Genomic DNA, 27,687 nt, shown 5'->3' with positions numbered 1-27,687 from the left:
CACTATATCCAAATCGCATGCTAATACACTAATGTTCATTATTACTTTACACATACTGCAGAAGTTATTAATGAAAAGTTTTTTCAAGGCCAACTATGGAGAAAATAGAACCCATTAACACTTAAACAATAGTGAAGTGCCAAATGCCCAACAGAGGGTAGAGCCGATAATTCAGAAGCTTAACCAGCACTTAAAATATGCAACTATTTGGTTATAATTAAAATCAGACAAAAAAGATTATTTGGCTATATTATCACACATTCATAGTTTACAGGACAGAGTTAGGCAAAGCTACTGTCAGCTTCTCTGAAACAGCAAATGAAGAGTTTTGAACATTCAAGGAAAAGCCATCATATAAGCTCTTCTCCATTTCTCTGTATGCAATCCTTTCTTCTTCCAAATTCCTGAATTTTAACAGAATTTCCTGTGTACTTTGTGTTTAGCCGTTGTGTATTTGGAGTGGAAAGAGGTGAAGGTGACTGCTGCATGGCCAATGAGTGTGAATTATGAGTCCAGACCCAGTTTGCTAATAGTCTGGCCCACAAGGGTAGTCTCTACAAAAAAAACCCCAAAAAACAAAAAAACAAAACAAAAACACCTATTAGCAGAGTGTTTATTAAGAAGAGAAAAACTGGAATATCACATATGTGATATCATCCGTTATATCTCAAACCAAAAAAAAAAAAGGGGGGGGGACCTCTATGGACCGATGGCTGGGATTCAGAAAATACCTAACTATACAAAGTAAGTCTTTACAGGACAGTCTTTATAACAGGATTTTACTCTGTAGCAAGTATGTAATAAAGAAAAAAAGAGAAAGTTGATGTCGAGGAATACCCATTAGGGATTTTTCTAGTTACCCTGCCGTGAAAGGTACATTCTCTGAATAACCAATATAAAGGAGGTGGCACAAGAGACGTTTTCTAGAAATTTCATTGCCTCTTGACAAAATGGCCTAGCTTTGGAGTAACAGGAAGGATGCCAAACTTCAAAGCAAAATGGAAGACATTTTTGGACAGGGCAAATGTTCAGTTCTGGGGTTCCTGATGCGGTTATCATTCCAAGCGAACTCAACAGGAAGAGGTAAAAATCTTCTTTACTGCATAACCCTGAGCATAGCTGTGGTCTACCTCTTCATCTCCCGTTCTCAAGGGAGAGGAAAGGTTCCACTCTGTCAAGGCACTGGTTAACCAGTGTGTGGTGAGAAGTGCCTCTTTACTCGCGGGTTTCCAGACTACCGTCCAGCTGCCTTGCTCTGTGGGTCACATGTAGTCCTGAAGCATGTACCACGTAATGGAAAGCCAAGTTTCAAAATTAAAAATGGAGCTAGTCACAATCCTGAGTGCTGTGAAGGAGGCAACAGGGCATTCAAACAAAAGATTAATAAAAACAATGTCTACACAGTCCGTGGCAGGGCTTGAAGATGAATATTAAAATTTCAACTACGAAAGGGGTTTATCAACACCCAGAGACTGGGCTGCCTACCTGGAGTGGAGGCTGACAGGGAAATCCAATTCTTTTGAGGGTCTATACATCGTAATTGGCAAAAAACATGATAGAACGAAACATATCAATTCCTTTCTTTTGAAAATGGCTCTTAGGGAAGAGTTTGAGGTTAGAGTCCTTTTTCCATGGTCCTGCCTATTCAGCCATCCAAAGCTTGAAGGTCCTGTCATATGAGCAAGTGGCTATGAGCTGCCCATCAGAAGAAATGTCTAGGCCCATCACTTTGCCTTCATGGCCAGCCAGAGTCTTCAGTGGGGACCAGCCTGGGTGGGTCCAGATCTTGGCGGTGTTATCATAAGCACCAGTGAGCAAGAAATTCCCATGGATAGCTTTAAGAGAAAAGAAGGGGAGCTGCTTGAGAAATTCGAGTATCAAAAGAGGAAAGAAAATAAAAGCACAAAAATCTGCTAGAATATATGATTTCAAAAAAGAAGGTATTTCCCCATTTGGAAAAGCCCCATATTCTCATCTACATTCCTACAAGGCCTCCAGGCAAAAGGGACTACAGACTTAGGGAAATGAATAACATTATTAAGGTCTTCTGGCTCTTTCCCTGATAATCTTTTTAGAACAACATTAAGGATTCAGTGCTTATAACTTCCAGGGAAAAAAAATGACTCGAAGCATTTATGGAAGTCTTCTTTACTTCCTAAAACAAGAAGCAGCTGTGCCATAGCTCTGTCTGAAAACATGGTAGAGGGAAGGAACTTACAATTTGCTCCTTTTTCAAGAGAGGCCAAATTCCCTCCTACTTCACTTGTAAGTTAACCTAAAGCCTGGCCTGCATTCCATGGAAGCGCAATCTGTCTGTCCTGTGATTAGGTTTGCAGAACAGGAGGAAAGCTTACGCTCAAACTTGACACCAGTCACTAAGTTCTGATGGGCAGGGATGGTATAGACACAACGCCGCTGTCGAAGGTCCCACACTTTGCACGTGTTGTCACCACTGCCGGTTGCAATGTGGTAGCTGTGGATCAGGTGGGAGTGTTCAAGTTAGAAACAAAGATACGTTCTGACCAATACCCCTTCCCGCCCCTCAATCAATGAGTTTATTTTACCCATTGGGGGAGAAATTTATTCCATAGATTTCCTTCAGGTGGCCTTCTAAGAACATGATACACCGTCCTGTGCGCAGGTCCCAAACACGACCAAATGCATCCAGTCCCCTGACAAAATAATTTATAAATGAACATTTTGAATCCATTTCTCCATGGAAGCTGGGATATCTAACAGGTGAACTACTGAGCTGCCCCTGGCTAGGTGGAAGAAGGCTTACCCAGTGCCAGCCAAAGAGCCATCTTGATGGAAGGCAATGTCGTACACACCCATGCTGTGGCCTTCCTGATGCAGGATCTCCTCTTGAGCCTCCAAATCCCATAAGCGCCATGAGCGATCATAGCTACAAAACAAAACAAAACAAAAAACAACAAAACAAACCAACAATTAACCAGCAGATATTCAGTTCCTACAATGTGTAAAGTACTAGAAATACTTGTAGCTTAAATTATGCTTCTGATGGGGTGCCTAGGTGGCTCAGCCGGTTAAGCATCTGCCTTCAGCTCAGGATATGATCCCAGGGTCCTGGGATTGAGCCCTGCATCGGGCTCCTCGCTCTGCAGGGAGTGCACTTCTCCCTCTCCCTCTGCCTGCTACTCCCCCTGCCTGTGCTCGCTCTGTCAAATAAATAAATAAATAAAATTTTTTTTTTTAAGAAAAAACTATGCTTCTGAAACTATTCATACAACCATGTTAACAAGAAATTCTTTTCTGGCTTAAAAAAATACCTCAACAACTAAGCATATCTGTCTTGAGTGCTACCTGGGTAACCAGTGACTTCCTATAAATTTACTTCAGTGGCTATTTTAAGAATACAATTCCCTAAGAATGGCCAAGCAGAGACTGTTGTCTTTGTTCTTTCTCAATTCCATTGTTCAGTCCTTTCACTCATTGAGTATTGGGCCTTAAATTGGATGCTGGAGACATAAAAATCAGTCATAAGCAAATAGATCAATGCAACACAAGAGAGAGAATAGAAGAGACCTACACATTTTTGGTAAAATGATTTTCAGTGAGGCCACTAAAGCAATTTCAACACGGAAAACACAGTCTCTTCAATAACTGGTGTAGAGGGGCTCCTGGTTGTCTCCGTTGGTGGAGCATGCAACTCATCTCACGGTTGTGAGTTCAAGCTCCATGCTGGGTATAGAGATTACTTAAATAAATAAAAACTGCGCCCAGGGGCCCAGGGAGAGAATCTTAAGCAGATGCCATGATGGGCATGGAGCCCGATAGGGGGCTCAATCTCATCACCCTGAGATCATGCCCTGAGCTGAAACCAAGATTTAGACCCTCAACCGACTGTGCCCCCCAGGGCATCCCTTAAATAAAAAAAACCTAGAAAAAACCCCAAAAAACCCAAAACTTAAAACAAAACAAATTAACAAAACAAAACAAAACAAAACCACCTCAATAAACTTCAAATAAAAAAACAAATAAATACATGGTGGCAGAATTGTTTGTGTGTGCAAATAAAGAAAAAAAAAACCTCAATAAAAAAATAGGTAAAACATCCAGACACTGCACAAAAGAGGATTTACAAATAGTCAATAAGCAGATGATAAAATACTCAATACCAAGAGTCATAAGAGTAATAAAAGTTAAAACTATGAAATTTCACTATGCACTTGATAGAATAGGCAAAATGATAAAACTGACATACCAATGCTGGCATGGATGTGAAGCGAGCAGAATTCTGGGAATGTAAAATTTACAACCAATCTGAAAAACCAGCTGGGAGTTTTTTAAAAGAAGTTAAACATACATCTACTCAATGAACCTAGCAACTGTATTCCTGAGTATTCATTCACGAGAAAGTAAAGAAAAACAGGTCTGCAAAAAAGCACTGTATGAGATTACTTATAGCACCTTTATTCTGACTGACCCAAACCTAGAAGGAGCCCAAATGTCCATCAAAGGAGAATGGTTAAACTGTGGCAGAGCCAAACAAATGAATACTCCTCAGCAATAAAAAGGAACTACTGATACATGAAACAACATAAATGAAACTTTTTTTTTTTTAAGAGAGAGGGGGAAAGAGAGAGTGAGAGAGAGAATCTCAAGCAGGCTCCACATGCAGCACAACCCTGAGATCATGACCTGAGCCTAAAGGAAGAGTCAGGTGCTCAACCAACTGAGCCACCCCGGTGCCCCTAAACGAATCTTAAAGACATCAGGCTGAGCAAAAGAAGTTAGGCACAAACAAGTTCACAGAGTATAAACAGACAGACTTAATTTATGGTGACAGAAATCGTACCAGTGGTTGCTTTGGAAGGGGGAGTCCCCTGGGAAGAGGCATGAGGGAACTTTCCAGGGTGATGGAAATGTCTCCTGATAGGGATGTGGGTTACACGAGTGTATGCATTTGAGTTGTACGCTGAAAATAAATCTATTCCACTGCATGTAAATTATACCTCAGTTAAAGAGTTCTTTAACAGGGAGCTTGGGTGGCTCAGTCAGTTAAGTGTCTGATTCTTGGTTTCCACTGAGGTGAATGATCTCAGGGTCTTGAGATCAGGCCTCACATCAGGCTCTGCACTCAGCGGGAAGTCTGCTTGTCCCTCTCCCTCTGCGCCTTCCCGCACCTGCGTTCTCTCCCTCAAATAAATACAATCTTAAAAAAAAAAAAAAAAAATTCTTGGGGCACCTGGGTGGCTCAGCCGGTTAAGCGCCTGCCTCTGGCTCAGGTCATGATCCCGGGATCCTAGGATCGAGACCCATACTGGGCCTTCTGCTCAGTGGGAGTCTCCTTTTCCCTTTCTCTGTCCCTCTCTCAAATAAATAAATAAAATCTTAAAAAATTCTTTAACAGATTCTGGCCTTAATGACCTTACAGAACCGGAAAGGGAGACCAATTTATTTGATTTTTTTTTTTTTAAAGATTTTATTTTTAAGTAATCTCTACACCCAAAGTAGGCCTTGAACTTACAACCCCAAGAACAAGAGTTGCATGCTCTACTGGCTGAGCCAGCCAGGTGCTCCAGAAAGGGAGACTGACTTCTAAGCAGAAAGATTACAGTACAATGTGCAGGGCAAAAAAATCCAAAAAAACCCACAAAACACCACAAGTATTGGTCAAGAAAGAGAAGAGTGAAAATTCTAGCTTTCTGGCAATTAGTAACTGAAATTTCAGATTAACTGCAGTTTAAAAGCAAATACACTTGGCCCTAACTTTATTATATACTCTCTTCTGATTCTGATTCATTGCAGCCCAAGAAAATCCTACTTGAAGATCTCTGTTCTTAAAATTTCCTTGACAGTTAGTCATAAGGGTTAATAAGACGCCACAGGCCTGTACGGATAGAATAGTAAGAGGATGGCTTACCAGGTGGTACCCAAGAAACGCCCGGATGGATGCCACATTACACGGGCCACACGCACTGTATGGCCTTCAATATCCGCCACTGGTTCATCACTGAAAAAGAATCAAATAGAAGGGAATAAACTATTTTATAGTCATAAATATTCATTGCATTTAACTGTTGTGACAGATGCACCCATTCTATAGGATTCAAGAGGCCAAACTGTAAGTAAACTCACTGTTAAAAATGCAGGGCTAAAAAAAAAAAAATATGGGGTTAACAATTTATGTTACTTCCCAGAGTCTTTGAGAATTTGGGACTATTTCATATGCTCAAAGGGCAAAACTGCCCACAGCATTTCAATAAACACTATCTCGCTATATGTCAATTCAATATGTAATCAACGCTTAATGCTATTATCATTTAGGATTAGAGAAAAATAAAAGATAATTCAACCTGACGACCAAAATAGTCTCTTTACACCAAAGAAGTGCTGAATTCTAGAAAGAAAACACATTTTGATAGGGATGTGAAGCTATAGAAATCAAATAGTTTTGGTACAAGTGGATTACAGATAAATTTGTCTCAAACTTTAGCGTGTTGAAGGATCCACACGAAAAAAAGAACTCCTAAATAGAGGCTTAGTTTCCTTTGGTGGCCATTAAATTCTACTCCCCAGCAACCACAGAAAAAAGAATTGAACACCAGTGAAAGGAAGTAAACAGGAACCTTAAAGAGGGCAATTAAAAAGGGAACTTTGTCAATGTGCATACATAGAGCTAATCAAAGCCCTAGGGGAAAACTCCTAAGTGATACCAAAGCCAATTAAAACTTACTGTGCTCAGAGCTAGAACCTGTCTGGCAAAGAGTCCAGACACTAATTAGCTCTGTACAAAAACCTGGCAGAAAAGTCGAATGTGCTTTCCCAAAGAAAACTAAGCAACTGAATTCCGATTTCTTTTAGCCAACAAAGTGCTTTCCCAAATTTCTTGGAAGACAATAATCCCATAAATACATTAAAAAAACCCTAAACTGTTGTAATGGGAAAATACGTTCTAGGTAAAGGAGGATGCTGTTGGGAGGAGACATCACATCCTCAGCAATACTGCCTCAGAACTTCACTGTCCTCTCTCCTGCGGCCATTTGCTAGGAGCCAACGTGCTGCCAAGAACTTATCTTTAGTCAATCTGCCAAATAGTGCTTTTCTCCAAGTCAGTGTATTGCACAGGATGTATAAATAGATCTGTCCAGAATAACTGGAGTGGGAAAACAATGGCCACTGTGTTTGAGGCAAAAATCAAGGTCCAAAGTTAACAAATAAGAAAAATCTGACATAACTCCTCTGGCGAGAAGAGGTCGAAGAAAGAAATCCTACATTCTATGTTCATACCGTTCCCTTGACTCTTAGACCATCTCTGGGGTTAGATACCAGATTTTCAGGTCCCAAGGACCAACCAAGCAACTATTTACTTTAGTGACTGCAGTATGGGCAGAACAGTCATGTTCACCTGTCAAGGCTCCAAAGCTTCACAGAACCATCAGCAGCACAAGAGGCCAGATTGACATCTTTTTGGTCCAAGGAGACAGTGGATTTTGGATGGAATACAATTGCTCCTACATTTGTGTTATGGCCTGAAGGAATATAAGAAATCAAAGTTAAAGGCTTCCCACCCCTTACAATTTATGTGCAAAATAGACTATAAGGAGTAACACAATATATTAGGGAACATGTGGACAGTAAGATATTGAAGTGACTACTTGAACTATTAAAAAAAAAAAAAGAACTATTTTAAATTAATATTTAAGTTACATTAGAAAAAGGAAAACACAAACTACCTTTACTTTTTTGGTTCAGAGATTGTACAATGCCAGAATGGGGCTGGACATGAGAAAAAAGTGGTTTGTGTACAAATTCCAGCCTTGTGGTGAGAACCAAAACCAGACAATTCAAATCAAGAATTAATCTTGTGTGGGGGAGCCTGGGTGGCTTAGTTGGTGAAGCATCTGCCTTTGGCTCAGGTCATGACCCTGGAGTCCTGGGATCAAGTCCTGCATTGGGCTCCCTGCTCAGCAGGGAGTCTGCTTCTCTCTCTGCCCTTCACCCCGCTCTCACTCTCTCTCTCCCTCAAATAAATAAAATCTTAAAAAAAAAAAAAAAAGAAAAAAATTACTCTTGTGGGTACTGGGTCTGAGTGTCAGGCAGGGTAGAAGAGTTTTCCTGTTTGACAGGGTTCACCCCGGGAAAATGAGTGAGATTATTATTTTTTTTTCCTGAGTAAAGCAATAGAAGTTTATTAAGTGAAGATATGGAAAAAGCTCTCAAGAGTGAGAGGGGTCCCGACAGGGTTGCCCTCGAGTGAGATCTGAACAAGATTCTAACTCACCTCGGAGAGTGTGAAGGAGGTTGCAATCGGGAACAGACCAGAGCTTGCAAAGCCCACTCCTATCAAATACAAAGGAAAGCATCTCAGCCAGGGTTGGTCTGGGAAGGAAAAGGTACCTTGGTAACATTCCTAAAGGACAATCTCTGCTCACCCCCAATAAACTTTACAGTGGTACACAGAAAAAGAAAACTAAAGGGCTTATGATTTGATGGTTTATAGAAGAAAACTGCATCCACATCTCATGCAACCAGACACCTCTACAGGACTATAGTTAATATGGTACAATTTGCTATCCTCCCTAACATTTGGATTGATTGGTGAAGGAAGGTAGGATGAATTAAACTATCCAAGAATAATATTAATAATGATACTATCTCCTTAAATAGGAATAGCATTTTGCTGCTTACAAAGTACTTAAAATTTTTTAAAAAAACTTTTTATTTCAGAAAATTTCCAACAAATTACTTTTTTATCTAACACCTCGAATGACCCTTATAGTAGACGTGTGAGGTACATAATGTAGGAACGACCATTTCTACTTATAAGGAAGGTAGCTGAGGCTTGCAGAAGTGGGGGGATTTGAGTACGTCCTTGGCTTTCTGCTGAACCAATCTCAATTTCTACCCAGTCAAGTAGTTCCTGTGCATACGACACAAGGAAGCTTCCCTTCTCACTAGATGGCCATGTCCCACAAAAATAACTAAGTAGAGCAAAACAACAAAGTTATCACATCCTAAGAGCTTTCTCCATATGTGGTGGTAACTAGAAAAAAAAATAAAAGATAAAAACAATAATTCATGTTTACTGAGTCCTTACCATATACCACACACTATCAATGTAAAATGGTTTACAACATTATCTCACCCTACTTTACAGATAAGGAAACTGAATCTTACAGAGTATCTTGCCTGAGGTACCTAACTGAAAAGAAAAACTATATTGAGCTGTGGAAACCAATCAGTCGATAAACTCTGTATCTGCTCCAAAAGGGTAGTGTCCAGAACATGACTGACACGTCATAGATGTCTGGGGTCCCTTGTGAATGGAAAGAACTGCTAAGCGCAGACTATCTTGTATAATGTAATGGGTGAGCGCTGGCATCTCTAGTTTGGTGCGATCATGAGAATCAGAGACAAGGACACAGAAATGTGCATCTAAGACAAGGGCTGTTTTTTTCTTTTTTCCCTGAACCTGTCTTCCACTTAGGAAAACATATCACTGTAAAAACAGGACTTACCAACAAGCTGTGGCCAGCATTTTGGAATTAGGACTAAAGTGGCAGTAGGAGATAGGCCGATCATCCCCAATCTGACTGCAGAAATTATTCAAAGACTTCAAAAAAGGAAAAAAAGGACAAATCGTAATCATCAATAGGCTAATCCCAGAGTTTCTTGGCTTTTCCACAGTAAAAATAAACCCAACTTTCTAGTTTTAGCCCACCCCAAGATTCTTCTATACTTCTCCTGTTAAGAGACACTCATGTTCACGAACAGAACTCCAGCATGCTGTTTCTGACACTAGTAGTACTATTACTTTCACTGTCAGCTCAACGTACACAGGAAACCCATGGAGAGAGCGCAAATACAGCTTTGATATATTAAAAGGGAATTAAAAAGCAGAACCAAAGGCCTCTACTGAATACCAAGCACAGTAGGTTCCTGCCACCCTAACTGACAGCTCCTCCCGAACAGCAAGTGTAAGCAGGGAGGGATAATCATAGCTGCCTTTACCTTCCAAGAGGCAGGCCAAAGTAGGAAATCTAATTTAAGAGCCCTTACTATACTGGACAATCACTGAGAGCATCTTACGCGGAGAGATTTGTGCAGCTCTTGCATCTGGGAGGTCCTGGTTGTCTCAGGAATCTCTTTATGGAGACGGGCCTCTTCCAAGCGTTTCATTGCCCTGTGACACAGACACATAACTACCATGAGCAAACAGGATGAAAAAAAGGGTCCACACGGGGCGCCTGGGTGGCACAGCGGTTAAGCGTCTGCCTTCGGCTCAGGGTGTGATACCAGCGTTCTGGGATCGAGCCCCACATCAGGCTCCTCCGCTATGAGCCTGCTTCTTCCTCTCCCACTCCCCCTGCTTGTGTTCCCTCTCTCGCTGGCTGTCTCTCTCTCTGTCAAATAAATAAATAAAATCTTTAAAAAAAAAAAAAAAAGGGTCCACACAAGTATCTCTACCACTCAATTTTCATTTAACCACAGTCTTTCTAAAACAGATCCTCAGTCCTTGAAAGGAAACAAGAAAAAAAAATACGCTTCTTTCTCCTTCTAGAGGCTCTCTTTACCTGGGTAGCGAATAATTAGCAATCCACAGTCTAGCAACCTTCAGGCTGTTTGGTCCTTCATGGTACCAGGTTTGCTGATACTGAAAGTGAAATTAAGAGCAGAAATGTTAAGTGTGAAGCTTTCCTGCCCCTCTCATAGCTGTCAGTTCTCTACTGTAACTGTCCCCAAAAAAGGTGAATTAGTTCAGTAAAAGGATGAAATCAGGCATGTGCGCTTCCTGTTTTTATAAACTCTTATTGGATGGCTTCTGGCTCCTTGTTAAAAGTTACACCAGGAATGCTGTTTTTTTCTCGAATGGGAAACCCACTTACCTTCACTTGTACCTACACAGGAACCACAAACTATTGCCAACAACTACTCCTGAATGGTGGAATCCTCAAACACATTCCCTTTCCCCTGGCAAAGCGAACCCTGACAACAGAAAATGAGAGAACTAACCCCTCATTTCCTCCACTTTTATACTGTGAAGCCAAAGACATATTTTACCTCTTCTTTGGACTTCTTGGATTTCTCATCATCTTTTTTAGTTTTTTTTAAGGCATCAGTACCAACCACTGAGAGGATATTTCTTAACCTGTAACAAAAAAGATTAGAATTTAAATGGAGTTGAGACTGTGAAAAGTGTAAGAAGGGAGAAAGCTTGCCCTACTCTCTCAACATTTAAATGCCAAACAACCTTCTTTAAGAGTCAAGTTGTCATGCCTAAACTCCCAGTGTGATTTTTTTTTTTTTAAAGTAACCTCTATACTCAGCGTGAGGCTCAAACTCACGACCCTAAGATTAAGAGTCGTATCTTCTTCTGACTGAGCCAGCCAGGTGCACCTCCAGTGTGATTTCGTTTACTCAGTCTTCTTTATTTGAAGATTCCCTAACTTGAACTATAAGCAATTACCCTATTCAATTTAGAGTCAACTAGCCCCAACACTGCTACCACTTGGTCTGTGAAGACAGCCAACCTTTGTTCAATGCCACAATGTGCTGGATACTGACTAAGGTGCCAAGTGTACAAAAATGACTAAGAAGCAGTTCTTGATTCCAAGTAGCATAATCCTGGCGGGGGGGGGGGGCAACGGAGAAGGTGGGTGGACAAAAAGTACCAGGGAACCACAATACATCACACTAAGTATTATGACAATGGTAAATACTGGGCGCTAAGGGGGAATATAAAAGATATACCTAACCTAGGCTTGGGGGGAGGACCAGGGAAGGTTTCACAGACGAGGTGTTTCCTAAACTGAGTCCTCAATCAGTAAGGTTGATAGGTCAAGAATGGAGAAGGACAGATGAAGCAGAGGGTTCAACAAAAGTAAAGGTCTGGATATAAGAAAAGCACGGCACGCTTAGATCACAAATATCTCAGTATGGCTGGAGCATGGAGTACCAGAAAAGGGCTGGTGAGAGAGAGGGCTGCAAATGTAAGTAGGGGCCAGGTCATAAAGAGCTCCTTATGCCATAGTAAGGAGTGTTTACATTTGAGAAAGGTTCCTTGGGGAAGTAGAGAGAATGGACTGAAGAGGGAATAACAAAAGCAGGGAAATCAGCCTATTATTTAGAAATCCTCTGACTTGTAATGGTGGACTGAACTAAGACGGTGGCAGGAGGGACTCAAGACGTTCACCTAAGGGTCACAATAATAAGAGACTTTGCTGTTGGTTGGAAGACAAACGATAAACAACAATAAAAGCATACCTTTTGAAAATGCTATTAAGAAAGTAACATACTATGATAGATAATAATGGTGAGGCTTACTTTATAAGGGCTCAGGTGATTTAAAAAAGTCTTCTTTGACAAGGTGGTATTTATGCTGAAACCAAAAGAATAAAAGGCTTTAAAAGGCAAGAGAGGGGAACAAAAAGAGAAAAAAATTAAGTGGAAAAACAGAAAAAGAATTTGACTATTCCGGGAAGACCCATAAGGGTACTAAGTCTAGGAAATTGGGAAAGAGTGGCGTAAGAGGTTGAAGATCACGATCAACAGTTTTTTACTCTGTTTAATAAGAAGACACTGATGGATTTTAAGCAAGCAGTTAACACAACATGTTTGGGGCTATTACAACAATCTAGGTGTGAAAGCAATGAAGGTAGAGAAAAGAGGACACATTGGAGGTACATTTTGGTACAAATCTAGGAACAGATTTTGGTGATGGGTTACAAAAGAGGTCAAGCAACTGAAACCTGTGAATGGTAGTGATATTTGCAAGGAGAACAGGAGAAAGGCGGGGAACAGATGAGTTCAATCTAGACATATCCAGTTTGAAGTGCCTACAGAATATCTAGGCCACAGAGATCTGGAAGTCATCAGAATATACACAGTAAATGATGCCATGGGAGTGGATCTGATCGCCCAGGGCGAGTGCAGAATAAGGGCAATAACTGCAACTTACATAAAGATCAGGCAGGGAAAAAGGGGGCTTAGAAGAATTAGCCAGGTAAACAGGAGGGAAACTAAGATTTGGTTTTATGAAAGGGAGTGTTTTCAAGGAGGGAGTGGATGACATGGTCATTCTTAGTAAAGATGAGTTAGTGACCTTAATAAAGAGCAATTTCGATTTGGCACTGGTCAGTTTGCAGCAGGCTGAAGAGTAAATGAGGGGTAAGGGCCCGAAGAGAGTCAATGCACTATGTGAGGAGTAGATGAGCCTCAAGGAAAGGGGGACCATGGAGGGAGCGGTCGTCATCCATGCCTCAGAAGGGCTTGTCATGCCCAGGGTTCATGGGTCACTGTTCTCCAAGTGTCAGGGATAGACAGGTGGTGGCATGCAGCACCTTCTCCTACACTGTCCTCTGGTGGAGAAAGCACTGACCTGTCCCCCGTAAGTTCGCTCTTTTGAAATACCTTTTGCACCCCTCCCCCATTAGGACGAGTCCCCTCCCATCTGGGAGGCCCCTTTTCTTTGTCCTTTAGCCCTTTCTGGGACCCAGCCACTTGACCAGGGGTGCCCCCTTCTCTCCTACCCTCCCCACCCTGTGGCCAGCCAGGCTGGGTTTGTAAGATACTAGGTTGGTACACAGTGGTTTTTTTTTTTTCTTGTAATTTAAACAGGCCCAGCATTACTGGTTCTATTTAATGGACATGAGATATGGGAGGTTTTAAAGTGATTAAATGTGCAGACTATGCAAATAAGGAGAAAAAATGATGAAAGGGAGAGATGGGACAGCGGACGTGAAGACAAAGGAGGTCCTCATCACTGCACATGACTAGCCTGTCACTAAGAGACTCTGAAACCATAAAACCACAAGAGGAGTATCATCTGAGGAAAGTGCCCCTTTTCAATAATAACCCCCAAATACTTACCATTACGTTTTACGACACTGACAAGGGGAACGTGTGTGTTACCTAAATTCTGAAAGTTCAACAACAAATATTTACTGAACCCACAATTCTATCTTGGGGCGGGGGGGGTGAGCATATTAACACCCTGTTTACAGTTTATAAAGAAAAATTAGTAGTGGAGTAAAAAACTGGCCTACTCAGATCATGGACTAAACTGTATAAAAACAACTTAGTAAGATATTTTATTAACATTACCTGAGACATTCTATTGAAGTTTTAGCTACAAGTATCAACTGAAATTTGAAAGTAGAACCTTGTGATTAAAAAAAGAGCAAATATTTAGAAATGGCACCTTTCTCTTCTTTCAGCAGGACCCTCTCCAAAAAGCGTGATGGGCTCCCCCAAGGCTCTAAGGCAAGCCTTGACCTCGGAGTCATCAGTGGAAACATTGATTTGCCGAGCTCGCTTTCTTCTCTCAAACTCGGCTAATACTTCGGCCTGTCGTTCACTGATGTGCTCTTCAATTTCAAACACCTCTCCTATAAAAAGAACAGGCAATATCAGCATAATCACCAGATATTATTCAAATGGGGGAAAAAATAATTTCTTACCGTTGTAGTCGGTGTATCCCCTAGGAACTAGTCTATTATATACGTCATAATTTACTGTTTCTGTTTATTAAATTGTGCCAAACACAAAAAACTAAATGACATAGCTTTAAAAGGCAGGAAAACTGCGCAATTCACCTTGTTTGTTTTTTTTATCATTTTAAAGATTTTATTTACTTATTTGAGAGACAGAGAGCGCGTGCACAAGTGAGGGGAGGAGCAGAGGGAGAAGCAGACTCCCCACTAAGCAGGGAGCCTGACGCAGGACTCATATCCCACAACCCTGAGATCCTGACCTGGGCCAAAATTAAGAGTCAGATGCTTAACTAACTGAGCCATGCAGGTACCCCTCACGTCATCTTACACCTACACACACACATAAATTAGATGAGATGAGAGAGTAAAAGTACGAAGCACCTTCAGCAAATGAATTAACTAGACCTTCTATCCGGAAGATAAAACAGACACGTTATTTTAACACTTGCCAAAGCTACTCTCTAAAACAGTCCTAGTCTGGGGAGATCTACAAATGTAACTAGTAAGCTGGAGATAATTACCACGAAAATGCTATCCTTTGACTACAGGCTTTTTGTTTGTTTGTTTGAATGTGCAGTTAGCCAACATATAGTAGTACATCATTAGTATCTGATGTGGTGTTCAACGATTCATTAGCTGCGTGTAACACCCAGTGCTTAGCACAACACGTGCCCTCCTTAATACCCATCACCAGGTTACCTGTCCCCCCAGCTCCCTCCCTTCTGTAACCCTCAGTTTGTTTCCCAGAGTCCTGAGTCTCTATGGTTTGTCTCCCTCTCTGATTTCTTCCCATTCAGTTTTCCCTCCCTTCCCCTGTGGTCCTCCACTCTATTCCTTATGTTCCACATATGAGTGAAACCATATGATAATTGTCTTTCTCTGCTTGACTTATTTCACTTAGCATAATCCCTTCCAGTTCCATCCATGTCCTGGCTATAGGCTTTTTGAATAATCTAGCAGTCAGTTTTAAAACCCACACTGAATACATGGACTTTTTTTTTTTTTTTTTTAACGTAGGCTCCACACTCAGTGTGAAGCCCAACATGGAGCTTGAATTCATAACCCTGAGATCAAGACCTGAACTGAGATCAAGAGTCAGATGCTTAACTGACTGAGCGACCCAGGCGCCCCTGAATGCAAGGATTTTGATGAAAAAGTGACAATTACAGTGGTGATGGAGCCTAAAACAGTCTAAACAGTTAAAAATGTCATTAACACGCATGTATATAGAAAAGAAAACGTGTGGGAGGATCAATAAGAAACTTAACAAACAGAGTCCTTTCTGTAGAAAAGTCTGTTCATTCTATACCCTCTGTATTGTTTGAATTTCTTATGACAAACATGTACAACTTTATTTTAAAAATGATCTCAGGTTGTGAGATCGAGCCTCATGTCAGGCTCCATGCTGAGCGTGGAGCCTGCTTGGGGTTGCCTCTCCCTTTGTTCCCCCCGCCCCCTCCCCTGCACATGCACGAGTGTGGCTGTGTGCTCCCTCTCTCTCCAAATTAATAAATAAAAAAATAAATAAAGATATAGAGGACCATTAGTTATTGACATGGAAAGCTTTCCTCAATGGTGCATCAGCGAAAAATGCAAGTTATAAAAACAATTTGTATACCAGTTTCACTTATGAAAAAAGTAAATTTTTACAGCTTCATTAAATTATTGGAAAGATACAGAGCCAATTAATAAGGATTACAGTATTTTCTACTCCATACACTTCTACACTTTCTTTTTTAAAGATTTTATTTATTTATCAGTTTGAGAGAGAGAGAGAGCGAGTGAGCACAGAGTGAGAGGGAGAAGCAGACTCCCCAGTGAGCGGAGAGACCAATGCGGGGCTTGATTCCAGGGCCCCAAGATCATAACCTGAGCAGAAGGCAGACACTTAACCGAATGACCCACCCAGGCACCCTAACCCTTTGATTTCTTTCCAAATAAAAATACGACTTTTATTACTTAAAACAGCTTTTTCATTTAGCGTGAAAAATTGGAAAACAAAAAAGGAAAGAATGTTACAAGCCATAGTAGCTTCAAACCAATGCCAGAACTATACTAGATCTCCAGAAGACAAATGGAATCAATTTGAATCCAAATACACACTGAATAAATTCCTGGTAAGAGGACTAATGATTCAATGGAAAAAAAATTGTATAAAAGGTTTTAAGAAAAGACTCTTTGGATGATGCTAACCGGGGTAGGCAAAGGATGACCTTACACAGATTGAAGTTTAATTGAAATTTTTGACTATAATACAAAAATAAAGAGGGACTCACAATTTGCATCTTACCAGAGGTTATGTTAATATTTCCTGCTTCAATTCCAGCTTTAAGTCCTTCTTTCCCCAAAATCCCAGACTCTCCTTTGGCCAGACGTTCCCTCTCCTTCTCTTCTAAACTTCCATAATAGATGTGTGGTTTCTTCACAACAGGAGCAACTAAGTCATCAGGTGCCTTAGTTTTGGTTGCCTGATAATCAAAGACATGGAATAACCTGAGGCTTAATCTTAACCATTTATAAGGCTTCCCCAAAGGATGGAGCTCAAACTGAGCTTCAATCCTATTTCCTCCCCAAAGGAAAGGACAAGCTGGTCACCAGTTAAGATATCTTCACTGATTGGGGGCCGCAGGAGATGTCTCTCAATTACCTAGGTTTTGCAGATAGGGAGAAGCTGATAAAACTAGTGGATTACTCTTGGTAATTTTTCTATCAAAGATTTGCTCTGGAACATATTTACATCATTCCGTTGCAATCTCTTCTTGGGTTTTATGAAACTTCCAAGGCTACTGCTCATCACAGAGGGAATATCAAGGATCACAAATGACCAACGCAATATTGAGGGGAACTAATTAGTTCCTGGTCTATACATATCAAACGTATTCAGACGTAAGGCAATATATATGAAGTTAGGAGGCCTTACTACAATTAAGAAGTCTGACGTAGACATAAATCTGAGCCAAGACATTACTCCCTTCCAGAGCTCCCTTTCTGGACCATTTGGAAGAGGTATTTACAGTACGGGGCTGTAGTGACGGGTGCAAATGAACTAAAACACAGGAACGCACTTAGGGATCAGGAAAACGCTGCTCCTCTAAGGACCGAGTCTCGCACCCTTTCACCTCAGTCCTCCACCGCCTTAGCCCGTTCCCAAGCGGCCCCATCTTGCAGGAACCGCTCCCCTCCCTCCAACCCCCCTCCGCGTTCCTCGCCAGAGTGAGCTGAGATCCGTACCGTGGAGGAGACTCGTGAGGTAGCCATGCCGAGCTCCCGAGCCGCGAAACCCCAGCGAAAGCCGATACCTACGTTTCAGACCGTCCACCGCGCGCCCAGCAAAGCGGAACTACGTCACCGACCGGAAGCGGCCGATGGTCGACGCAGCGTCCTGGGTGGCGTGGAGCATGATGGGAGTTGTAGTACGGGAGGGTCGTGGCGCGAAGAAGAGCGTGAACCGTGGAGCCTCTGAGAAAAGCACGCGGAAGACGAGGTTCTGCCGGAGAAAGTCTCAGTGCAGTCTGGGAAGTGTAGTCCAGTTCGCTTAGCAAAAGATTCGCGGTGGGCGCCGGGGTTCCGGGAGGAGGCTGGGCAGGCTCGAAAAGAGGTAGGTACGCCGAGTCGCGCGGCTCCGGGCTGAGCTCCGGAGCGAACGGAGGGCTTCCGAGGCCTGACGTCGCTCCCGGCCCTACGAGAGGCTTCAGTCGTCCTGGAGCCCAGGGCCATGTTGCCATGGAAACCCTCACTCTGGACCCGGGAGTGCCACTCTGGCGCTGCGGAGGGAGTGCTGTTCTCCTCCGCTGTCGGGAAGTTATCCCAGGGCCTTCCTCTGAGCTGGGTGAATTTTTGGTGGATCTGGTCAGTGGCGACAGATTAAGCTCGAAGAGCCCTCTAGCGCCAAGGTAAAATAAAGACCCGGAGGAGGAGCCACGGCCTACTTTTATTGTTTGTCTTCAGCCGGCTCTTTGTATCTGATTCAGAGTGAGAGGATGCCTGTGAAGGTGTCAGGTAAAGTGCACACCGGCAACTCAGCATGGGCCTGTGTTATGCTGGGAACTGGGGCATCGGAGATGAACAAGACGAGGGCTTTGCCCCCGTGTCGGGGGTGGAGATGCTTAAAATATTGGTGTTCCGTCGGGGGGGACAGAGTCCCCCCTAACCTCCCCAAGGACAATTACAATAGTAATAGCTATTATTTATCGGGCGTTTACTAAATGCCAAGTTATGTTCCAGGAACTTGGAACTGCCTTACTTCGTTCAGTCTATACAACAGAATACAGAATATGAGCAAACTAAGGGCTAGTGAAAGATGGAGCGAATTGTCCAAGATCAGTGGCGTGTGGGATTAGGATCTCTGTTCTCTGCACTTTCGCCCCTTGAGTGAGCCCTTTTGCCCTTTACTCTGTACTGCCTCCTAGTGGAGGCAATACAGTTTGCAGAAAAGTGAAGAAAATGTACCCCAGGGGTTTTTTCTTTTAAATATTTTCTCCTCCCTTACTCTCCCTTGGAACTTTGGCATCTTCTACCATTTGTTTACATTGGATTTAAGACAGTATCTGATTTATTTATTTAACTTTAGTGGGTTTTTTTTAAGATTTTAAGTAATTCTGCACCCAACGTTGGGCTCGAACTCACAACTCCGACATAAAGAGTCCTGTGCTCCACCGACTGAGCCAGCCAGGCGCCCCAAGATAGTATCTGAAATAACATAAAACAATATGAAATGTAGCATGCCAGTGTTCTGTGTTGAGAATATTGCCTGTTCTGTTCCAAGCTTCACGGAAGGATACATTTCTTCCTTTGTATACTTCACAGGCTCTAGCTACCTCCTAGATAGATGTAATAATAATTTAGACCTGTACGTGCTTTTTTAAAAAAAGATTTTATTTATTTAAAAGAGAGGGTGCGGGCCCCGTGTGGTGCACCAGTCGGGAGGGACAGAGAAGCAGACTCCCTGCTGAGCAGGGAGCCCCACGTGGTACTCTATCTCAAGACTCTGGGATCATGACCTGAGCCGAAGGCACACACCCAACCGATTGAGCCACATAGGCGCCCACTTTTTTTTTTTTTTTTTAAGTAGGCTCCATGCCCAATGTAGGGCTTGAACTCCTGACCCTGAGATCAAGAGTCTGATGCACTATTGACTGAGCCAGCCTGGCACCCCTATAGCTGTACATACTTTAAAGGAACCTTCGTTTACATCATTCTCATGTAGTCCTCACCATGTGACCTACGTATAAGTTTTATAGGAGGCTGACATTTATTAACCGAACTGAATAGCTTCAACTTCATTTATAAAATAGAGGTAATTTTGGCCATCATCACAGGGTTTTTGTGTTCAAATAAAAATGTAAAGAATGGGAATAGAAAAGTGTAGCACAGTGCTCAAGAAAAGTTCATTTCACTTTATTTGGGTTTCTCAGTTTATTCAACAACACATGTACTGAGTGATTATTATAGATATACTCTGCTGGATGCTATGGAGTATACAAAGATGACGCCATTAACAGGTATTAAACTAACATGGGGAGGGGTGCCTGGGTGGCTCAGTCGTTAAGCGTCTGCCTTCGGCTCAGGGCGTGATCCTGGAATCCTGGGATCCAGCCCCGCATCAGGATCCTCCCCTGGGAGCCTGCTTCTTCCTCTCCACTACCCCTGCTTGTGTTCCCTCTCTCACTGGCTGTCTCTCTCTCTGTTGAATGAATAAATAAAATCTTAAAATAAATAAATAAATAAACTAACATGGGGAGTTTAATTGTCTTTAAAAAAATTGTTTTTTGTTAGCATAAGCATTACCTTGGGCTTTCAGCCTCAGGATTGTTCTTTAGACCCTCTTTGTATACTTGTTCTCTCTCCCTTACTCCCCTTTCTCTGCTTTCCCTTCACAAGTGAGCTAAGAGATCTCCTCCAGGAAGCCTTCCATGTCACTGTGTACCCCACACTTCACCCAGACTGGATTGGGTGCCTGTGTGATGCCAATGCATTGTCCTCCATTGGCGTCCTTATTAGAGTATGTTGCAATTTTCTGTTTACTTGTTTGTTTTCCCCACAGGCTGTGACTATGCCTTTTAACTCTGGAGTGGGAGCACAAGAAGTGTTTGTTTAATGAATGACCTATCCATTTAGGACCTATTTAGACCCCGAGGATAATCTCGTGAATTGGTGAGTTACAGGGAGTTTTCATGAGATTTAGTAAGCTGATTTTAGTATTCAGGAGTGATCACAAATCTGTCACAGTCCTCATGCAGAGTTGATCAAATTTATGTACTCTCCCAGTAATTATACTGAATTAAGATGTGGTATTTTAACTTTATTCTCTGAGCTAGAATGTTTCTTTGAATGTTACTGGGGTATAAGATTAAAGTGATTGTTGCCTAGAATTCTCTTTTAGAGGTATCTTGCTCTTTTTTTCCCTTAAAGACTGTTTTTTGGGGAATTGCAGAGTTAATGGATCTCCATCATGTAATAATCATACGTCTAAAGACTTGGAATGAGTGTTTTGTATCACCATTCCTTTAGCATGCGTGCTGGCAAATTGATCTTGTATTCATAGCTGAGATTTATCCCCTCCAGTCTTTCCTCCTCTGCTATTTCTAACAGCTGATAGTTCACTGGGTCTGGCCCTCACTGTTGATCTCAGTATGCTGCGGCGAAAACCAACCCGCCTGGAACTGAAGCTGGATGACATTGAGGAGTTTGAGAGCATTCGAAAGGACCTGGAGGTGAGTATACCTTTGGAATCCTTAGGGATATTTAAAACAATAACTTTCACTTTTGAACTCCAGACTCTTTTACCAGTAGCTCATTTGAAATCTCTATTTGTGGATGCTGGACAGGCACCTCAAACTTAATGTGTCAGTTTCCTGTGGCTTGCCGTAGCAAATTACCACAAACTTGGTGGTTTAAAACAACAGAAGTGTATTCCTTTACCATTCTGTAGGCCAGAAATCTGAAATCAGTATCACTGGTCCCAAATCGGGGTGTCAGCAGGACCATGCTCCCTGCAGAGGCTATAGAGGAGAATCTGTTCTTGACTCTGTGAGCTTCTGGTGGCCACTGGCATTCCTTGACTTGTGGCCAGATTGCTCCAGTCTCTATGTCTGCTTTCTGCTCTTGTGTCTGTGAAATCTCCCTTTGCCTCCTCTTACAAGGATACATGGGATGGCATTTAGGGCCCACCCACATAATCCAGGATAATGTCTCCATCTCAAGATCCTTATCCCATCTGCAAAGACCCTTTTCCATATAAGGCAATGTTTAGAGGTTCAGGGATTAGGACCTGAGAGCTTTGGGAGTCACTATTCAGTCTCCAGCACTTAACGTGTTAAAACAAAAGACCTCTTGATCTCTTCCTCAAGCCAGTTTCAGGTGTTCCTATGTCGTATCTCTGCAGCTGCTAGAGCCAGAAACCTCGGAGTGACTCTTGAGTTCTCCCTTTTCCTTACCCTTTGGATTCACCCCGTGCATTTGGGCAGTTACTACCTTGGTCCAAGTAACCATCACCTCTCTCTCTACAATCTCAGTTGTGTCCTCAGTGGTCTTCCTACTTCCATTTTTATCTTGTTAATCCATTCTACATCAGGTTTCTAGAATGATCTTTAAAAATTTTCAGATCATGTCAGTCCCCTGCTTAAAACTCAGTGGATTCCTGCCCTTAGAAAAAAATCTCAGTCCCTTATCATGGCCTACAAAATTGTGTGTTCTGGCTCCTCGGGTTTCAGCTCCTGCCATTCTTTGCCTTGGCCTCTGTACCCCAGGCACACTTTCTTTCATTTCCTTGAACATGCCAAGCTGTTTATCACTCATGGCCTTTGTACATGTCATGTTCCTCTTCCCCTGTCTTCACGTCTGTTTAAATGTCACTTCTTCAGTCCAAGAGGCTGCTTCTGAGCCTATTCAAATTAGGGGTATCATTCCTATCCATGATATCCCTCCTTAGGGTCTCTCAAAGCCCTTTATTTTTATTTTTGTTTTTTAAGTAACGTCTACGCCCAAAGTAGGGCTTGAACTCACAACCCCAAGCTCAAGAGTCGCATGCTCGACCGGCTGAGCTAACCAGGTGCCTTAAAGCACTTGATCCTTTTATTTTACAGCATTTATTATAATTTACAATGAGTTGTTTGTTTATTTTAGCGTTTACATTAGAAACCTTGATTGTAGGATCATGTTTGTCTTCTTCACCATTAAGTTCCCAGTATCTGGGAAAGAGTTCATCCCTGCATCATGGAGGAGCTCAAATTTTTTTTTAAGATTTTCTATTTATTTATTTGAGAGTGAGACAGAGAGAGCACAAGTCGGGGGTGGGGCAGAGGGAGAGGAAGAGGGAGAATCAGACTCCCCATTGAGTGTGGAGCCCAACGTGGGGCTCGATCTCAGGACCCTGAGATCATGACCGGAGCTGAAGGCAGACGCTTAACCGACCAAGCCACCCAGGCGTCCCATCAGTATGTATTTTTAAGTGTAGCTTATCCCACAGTATTAAATGATGTCCATTAATAAGACTTAAATTCGTCAGTGGTCCTGAGAATAAAGTTCAGATTCCTTAGGATGGCATACAGGGCCCTTTGTGGCCTAGTCCTTGCTCATTTCTCCACTTTATCTTCCACTGTCAGGTTATCTTTAACTTTAATCTTAGTGCCTCTTGGACACTTGGGTGCCTTCCCCTGAAGTGTCCTTTCAGAATGATTTAAACTCCAGCTGTAACAAGTGTCATAAAGTATTGGCATATTGGACTTTGGTTCTGCCGAATCAGCTCACTGTTGAGTTAGTCTTTCTACTACAGGCAATTATCTAGTGGGTTTGACCTGTTCTAAAGCAGCTTAGGGAGGGATAGATGTGCCCTAAACTAAACTAAAATAAAACCAGTAGAAACTGGTGTTTCACTTGTTACCGAAATTAGTTTAATTATATTTTGATGACTCTGGATTCTGAAACAGTCAGCAGTTGTTCATTGTGGGAAGCCTTTTAAATGATTTCATGCCATTTGGACATTCTCAGTTTCTCATGGCTTATGAAATGACAGTATCCTTTGCCTTTTAACCTGTTTTCACTACACTATTTGTAATGTTACTTATTGGTAGTGTCAACTAACTAGAGAGTAACTCAGAAAGGTCATTTTATACACACGTACACATATATATATAAAGTAATACTTTCTTTGATTCGGTATGATACTGTGACATTGAGTTTAATGCTGAGTTCATTAGTAAGTGGTGGTGAATGGCGGCGATTCCAGCGGTCAGAATAGTCAAGCCATTCTTCTAAGGAACGCTAGATAAAACATTTGTTCACTCTCTCAGAGAACATTATTATCTAATATCATCTTTATAGTCAGGTAGTAGTAGTATGGGATACATGTTAATCTCTGTTTTTGAAAATGATCAAACTGAGGGGCGCCTGGCTGGCTCAGTTGGTGGATTATGCAACTCTTGATCTTGGGGTTATGAGGTCAAGCCCCACATTGGGTGTAGAGATTACTTAAAAATAAAATCTTAAAAAAAAATGATCAAACTGAGGTATTGACTTGGTGAATTCTGCAGTCATTTGTGACTTAAGAGCCAAACCTTTTTTTTTTTTTTTAAGATTTAATTAATTAATTTATTTGAGAGAGAGAGAGTGTATGAGCAGGGGGAGGAGCAGAGGGAGGGAGAAAGAATCTCAAGCAGACTCTTCACTGAGTGCAGAGCCCCACACAGGGCCCGATCTCACAACCCTGAGATCATGACCTGAGCTGAAATCAAGAGGTGGACACTCAACTGACTGAACCACCCAGGCGTCCCAAAGAGCCAAACCTTGTACCTAAAAACAAAACAAAACGTCACTATTCAGGCCTTTTGATAAGAGCACAAAACCTTGTATTCCTGTGTTACATTTAATCTCACACGGTGTCAGTGAAGCTGTTAATTTCTGGTGGTTATTGCTTTACCAGTCATTTAATTTTCTCTCTCTGTTCTTCTGAATGATACATTTACTGAAACACCCTTCTCTGGGCCCCTGTCTGGTGCAGTCGGTAGAGTATACAACTCTTTTTTTTTTTTTTTTAAAGATTTTATTTATTTATTTGACAGAGAGAGAGACAGCCAGAGAGACAGGGAACACAAGCAGGGGGAGTGGGAGAGGAAGAAGCAGGCTCCCTGCTTCTTTGGAGGAGCCTGATGTGGGGCTCGATCCCATAACGCCAGGATCACGCCCTGAGCCGAAGGCAGACACCTAACAACTGAGCCACCCAGGGGCTCCAAGCATGCAACTCTTGATCTTGGGGTTGTAAGTTCAAGCCCCTTGTTGGGTATAGAGATTACTTAAAAATAAAATCTTAAAAAAAAAAAAAAAAAAAAAAAGAAAGAAAGAAACTCCCTTGTCTGCCAACTTATTTATCTTTTTTTTTCCCTAGTTTTATTGAGAAATAACTGACATACACCACAGTGTAAATTTAAGGCATAGAGCATGATGGTGTAATTTACATATATTGTGAAATCATGACCACAGTAGATTCAGCTAACATCCATCTTCTCATACGTTATTTATCTTTCTAATGGCAGCTTCCTGCTCTGAAGCTCTGCCATGACACACTCAACTCCTTACCTTATCTTTGTGTCTCTTTGGCAGTGCGGACTTTCCTCTGTCATAGCCGTGGTCACCCTATATTGTCATTGTCTATTTACCTATTTCCCTGTTAGACTGTGACATCCTGGAGGGTAGGGGTTATATCTTTTCTCACTATGTTCCTGTATTCCCGCTTGTACCCGTGTTATCCATTTAAACCTGGGATTTCGGCTTATCGTTCTGTAGACCCTAACCCTAGCCTTTACCCTATGCCTGGTGCATCGTAGGTGCCAAATAAATGTTTGCTAATGGAAAGAATGTTGCCCTAATCCTAAGACTTCTATACTTTCAGACCCGTAAGAAACAAAAGGAAGAAGTGGATGTCGTAGGAATCAGTGATGGAGAAGGTGCCATTGGGCTCAGCAGTGACCCCAAGAGCCGGGAACAAATGATTAATGATCGAATTGGTTATAAACCTCAACCCAAGCCCAATAATCGTTCATCTCAGTTTGGAAGTTTCGAATTTTAGAGGTGGATTATCTTGCATGCCAGAGCCCTGGAAGGGAGTAAAATGATGGCAGAAGTACAAACGAGATTTAGAGAATTGAGTGCTTGCAGTCAAGCAGAATGCTTTTACCTCCTGCAGAGAAATACTTCTGCATGGGATTACTGATGCTTAACTTTTGCTCTAAGTGGAAATCCAAACTCTAGTTTGTCTCTGGAAAAGTTGACTCTATAAAACTTGTCTGATTTTCGTTTTTAAAAATAAATATATTTTTGGAAAAGTGTGCAACACCCTTAATGAAGCATGATCATGGCACCGTTACTGTTACAATTACTTTGAAAGGTAATTGCTCCAAGAGGTGACCTCATTCCTCCCACCTTGATTGAGAGACCTGAAGCACACCACTTCCAGCTGATCCCTGTCACTGACTTGCTTTCGGCGCCTCTATTCAGCAAGTATTTTTGGAGTGCCTGTTATGCACCAGATACTGTGCTAGGCACTTAGTAACATCAGTGAACAAAATCAAAGATCCCTGCCCTTGTGATTAGATTCTAGTGATTTTGTGTAAATATGATCAAGCTGTGGGTTTCCAGACTTTGTTTACAGAATGACTCTGTAGCTCGTCCGAGTGTAATTTCAGTGGGGGGGGGCAGACAGTGGAGGGAAGCACAATAGTAGGAACGCTTCTAACAGAATTACCATCATTCGATTTTCTTTCCTTTTCCAACTTGCCCTAAGAATTTTTCCCACTTAGGAGCCAGTCGAGAGGGTGATTTAGAATCATGTCCGGGGCGCCTGGCTGGCTCAGTTGGAGGAGCATGCAACTCGTGATCTCAGGGTCATGAGTTTGAGGCCCACTTTGGGTGTAGAGATTGCTAAAAAAAAAATAAATAAAGTTTAAAAAAATCATGTCCTGTTGTTTTTACCATTTAATTCAACTGCAGGGAACTGCCAAGGAGCCTCTGGAATCATCAGTTCTAAAGAGACTCCTTAGCAAGACTTTCCCCAATCTTTCTAGGGGTAGTTGAAGGCTGGGTATTAAGAAGGGCACCTGGATGTCTCCGTCGGTTAAGGGTCTGACTTCGGCTCAGGTCATGATCTCAGGATCCTGGGGAGTCTGCTTCTCCTTCTCCCTCCGCCCCTATTCCTTCTCGTGTGCTCTCTTTCTCACTCTCTCTCGAAGATGGACAAAATCTTAAAAAAATAATAAATAAATAAAAAGAACGTGGGAGAGGCTGGGAAAGGAGGATATATAGTTTCTCTTCTTCCTCCAACCATTCTTACAAAACCATTTCTTCTCCCAGTTTGATCTAGGACCTTCAATTCTGTTATTTCACGGTCTTAAAGACACAGCAAGTCAAACTGAGTTACATCACCTTGAAGCCTGCAAAGGCCAATACAGAAGGAAGGACAAAAAATGGGAGAAACAAGCCTTTGCCTTAAGCTCTGTCACAGGCTTCCCTGCACAAATAGGCACAGAAGCATGAACACACTGTGCCTCCTAAATTTCTGCTTCCCTCCTGATTAGCCAACACTCAGAGGGCTCTGTATGGAGGCACTTCACTATCCTGAGTACTTTCTGCAGGTTATCTCAATCTTTCACTCCTAGGAGGAGAGTACTAGATCCTAATTTTATAAAAGATGAAACATGCTCAGCTATTACGGGGTAGAGCTGAGATTTGAACCCAGGCATACTGATCTCTGAACCCAAATTTCCGAACTTTATTGCTACACTGCTTTCCCAGTCTCCCCTTGCTGGGTCTAGAAGGTGGGGTTCTTGGGTGGAGGCAGAGGATGCTGTGTCAGTTCTCAGGAGATTTTATCTATCTTATGCTACTTTATCTATAAAAAGAGACATTTACCAGATTAGATAAGGGTTTATCTTTTGCCCTTATCTATTACCTGTTGCGGCTATAAATCCTTTTAGACACAACTGAAATTACATGCATCTGTTCTCTTATTCCTTAGGTCTTAGGGTTCATTCCTAGAAGATTGAAGAGATACTAAACTCATCCAGAGGAGCTTACCTTTAATTTCCTGAAAGCTGGAGTAAAAATAATCAAAAAGTTACTATGGTTTGGTTGCCTATTAAGTGCTACGTGCTTTATATATATTGCTCCTAAGTTGAAAATGGTACTCTTATTGCCTTTTTATGAATGAGAACACTAAAGTTTAGGGATTAAAATCACT

General features: G+C 42.0%; 2 protein-coding genes across 3 annotated transcripts; one reads left to right on the top strand and one right to left on the bottom strand.

Moving 5' to 3' along the window:
* Positions 1-217: 217 nt before the first annotated feature.
* Positions 218-17,848, bottom strand: PRPF4 (pre-mRNA processing factor 4). The gene is made up of 14 exons (XM_008707982.2): positions 17,691-17,848; positions 16,750-16,927; positions 14,168-14,354; positions 11,029-11,116; positions 10,542-10,621; positions 10,057-10,150; positions 9,486-9,580; positions 8,249-8,307; positions 7,373-7,496; positions 5,888-5,977; positions 2,783-2,905; positions 2,565-2,672; positions 2,355-2,473; positions 218-1,835 (listed from the first exon to the last, which is right to left on the bottom strand). Exons 1-14 carry the CDS (start codon positions 17,715-17,717, stop codon positions 1,642-1,644), a joined length of 1,566 nt encoding a protein of 521 aa, XP_008706204.2. The 5' UTR covers positions 17,718-17,848; the 3' UTR covers positions 218-1,641.
* A 53-nt stretch (positions 17,849-17,901) lies between these two features.
* CDC26 (cell division cycle 26) lies at positions 17,902-25,777 on the top strand. 2 transcript variants are annotated; one of them, XM_008707980.2, is made up of 4 exons: positions 17,902-18,057; positions 20,503-20,612; positions 21,024-21,172; positions 25,345-25,777. In XM_008707980.2, the coding sequence occupies exons 3-4, from the start codon at positions 21,092-21,094 to the stop codon at positions 25,519-25,521; spliced, it is 258 nt and encodes an 85-aa protein (XP_008706202.1). In that variant the 5' UTR covers positions 17,902-18,057; positions 20,503-20,612; positions 21,024-21,091; the 3' UTR covers positions 25,522-25,777. The 2 variants fall into 2 exon arrangements, with proteins under 2 accessions (XP_008706202.1, XP_008706200.1); XM_008707978.2 differs by having other exon boundaries at positions 17,904-18,057; positions 21,051-21,172.
* The last annotated feature ends 1,910 nt before the right edge of the window (positions 25,778-27,687 follow it).

The sequence above is a fragment of the Ursus maritimus genome, unplaced genomic scaffold (genome assembly GCF_017311325.1).
Source record: "Ursus maritimus isolate PB19 unplaced genomic scaffold, ASM1731132v1 scaffold_17, whole genome shotgun sequence".
In the NCBI taxonomy this organism is placed as follows: Eukaryota; Metazoa; Chordata; class Mammalia; order Carnivora; family Ursidae; genus Ursus; species Ursus maritimus.
This window is presented reverse-complemented; position numbering and strand designations above follow the sequence as displayed.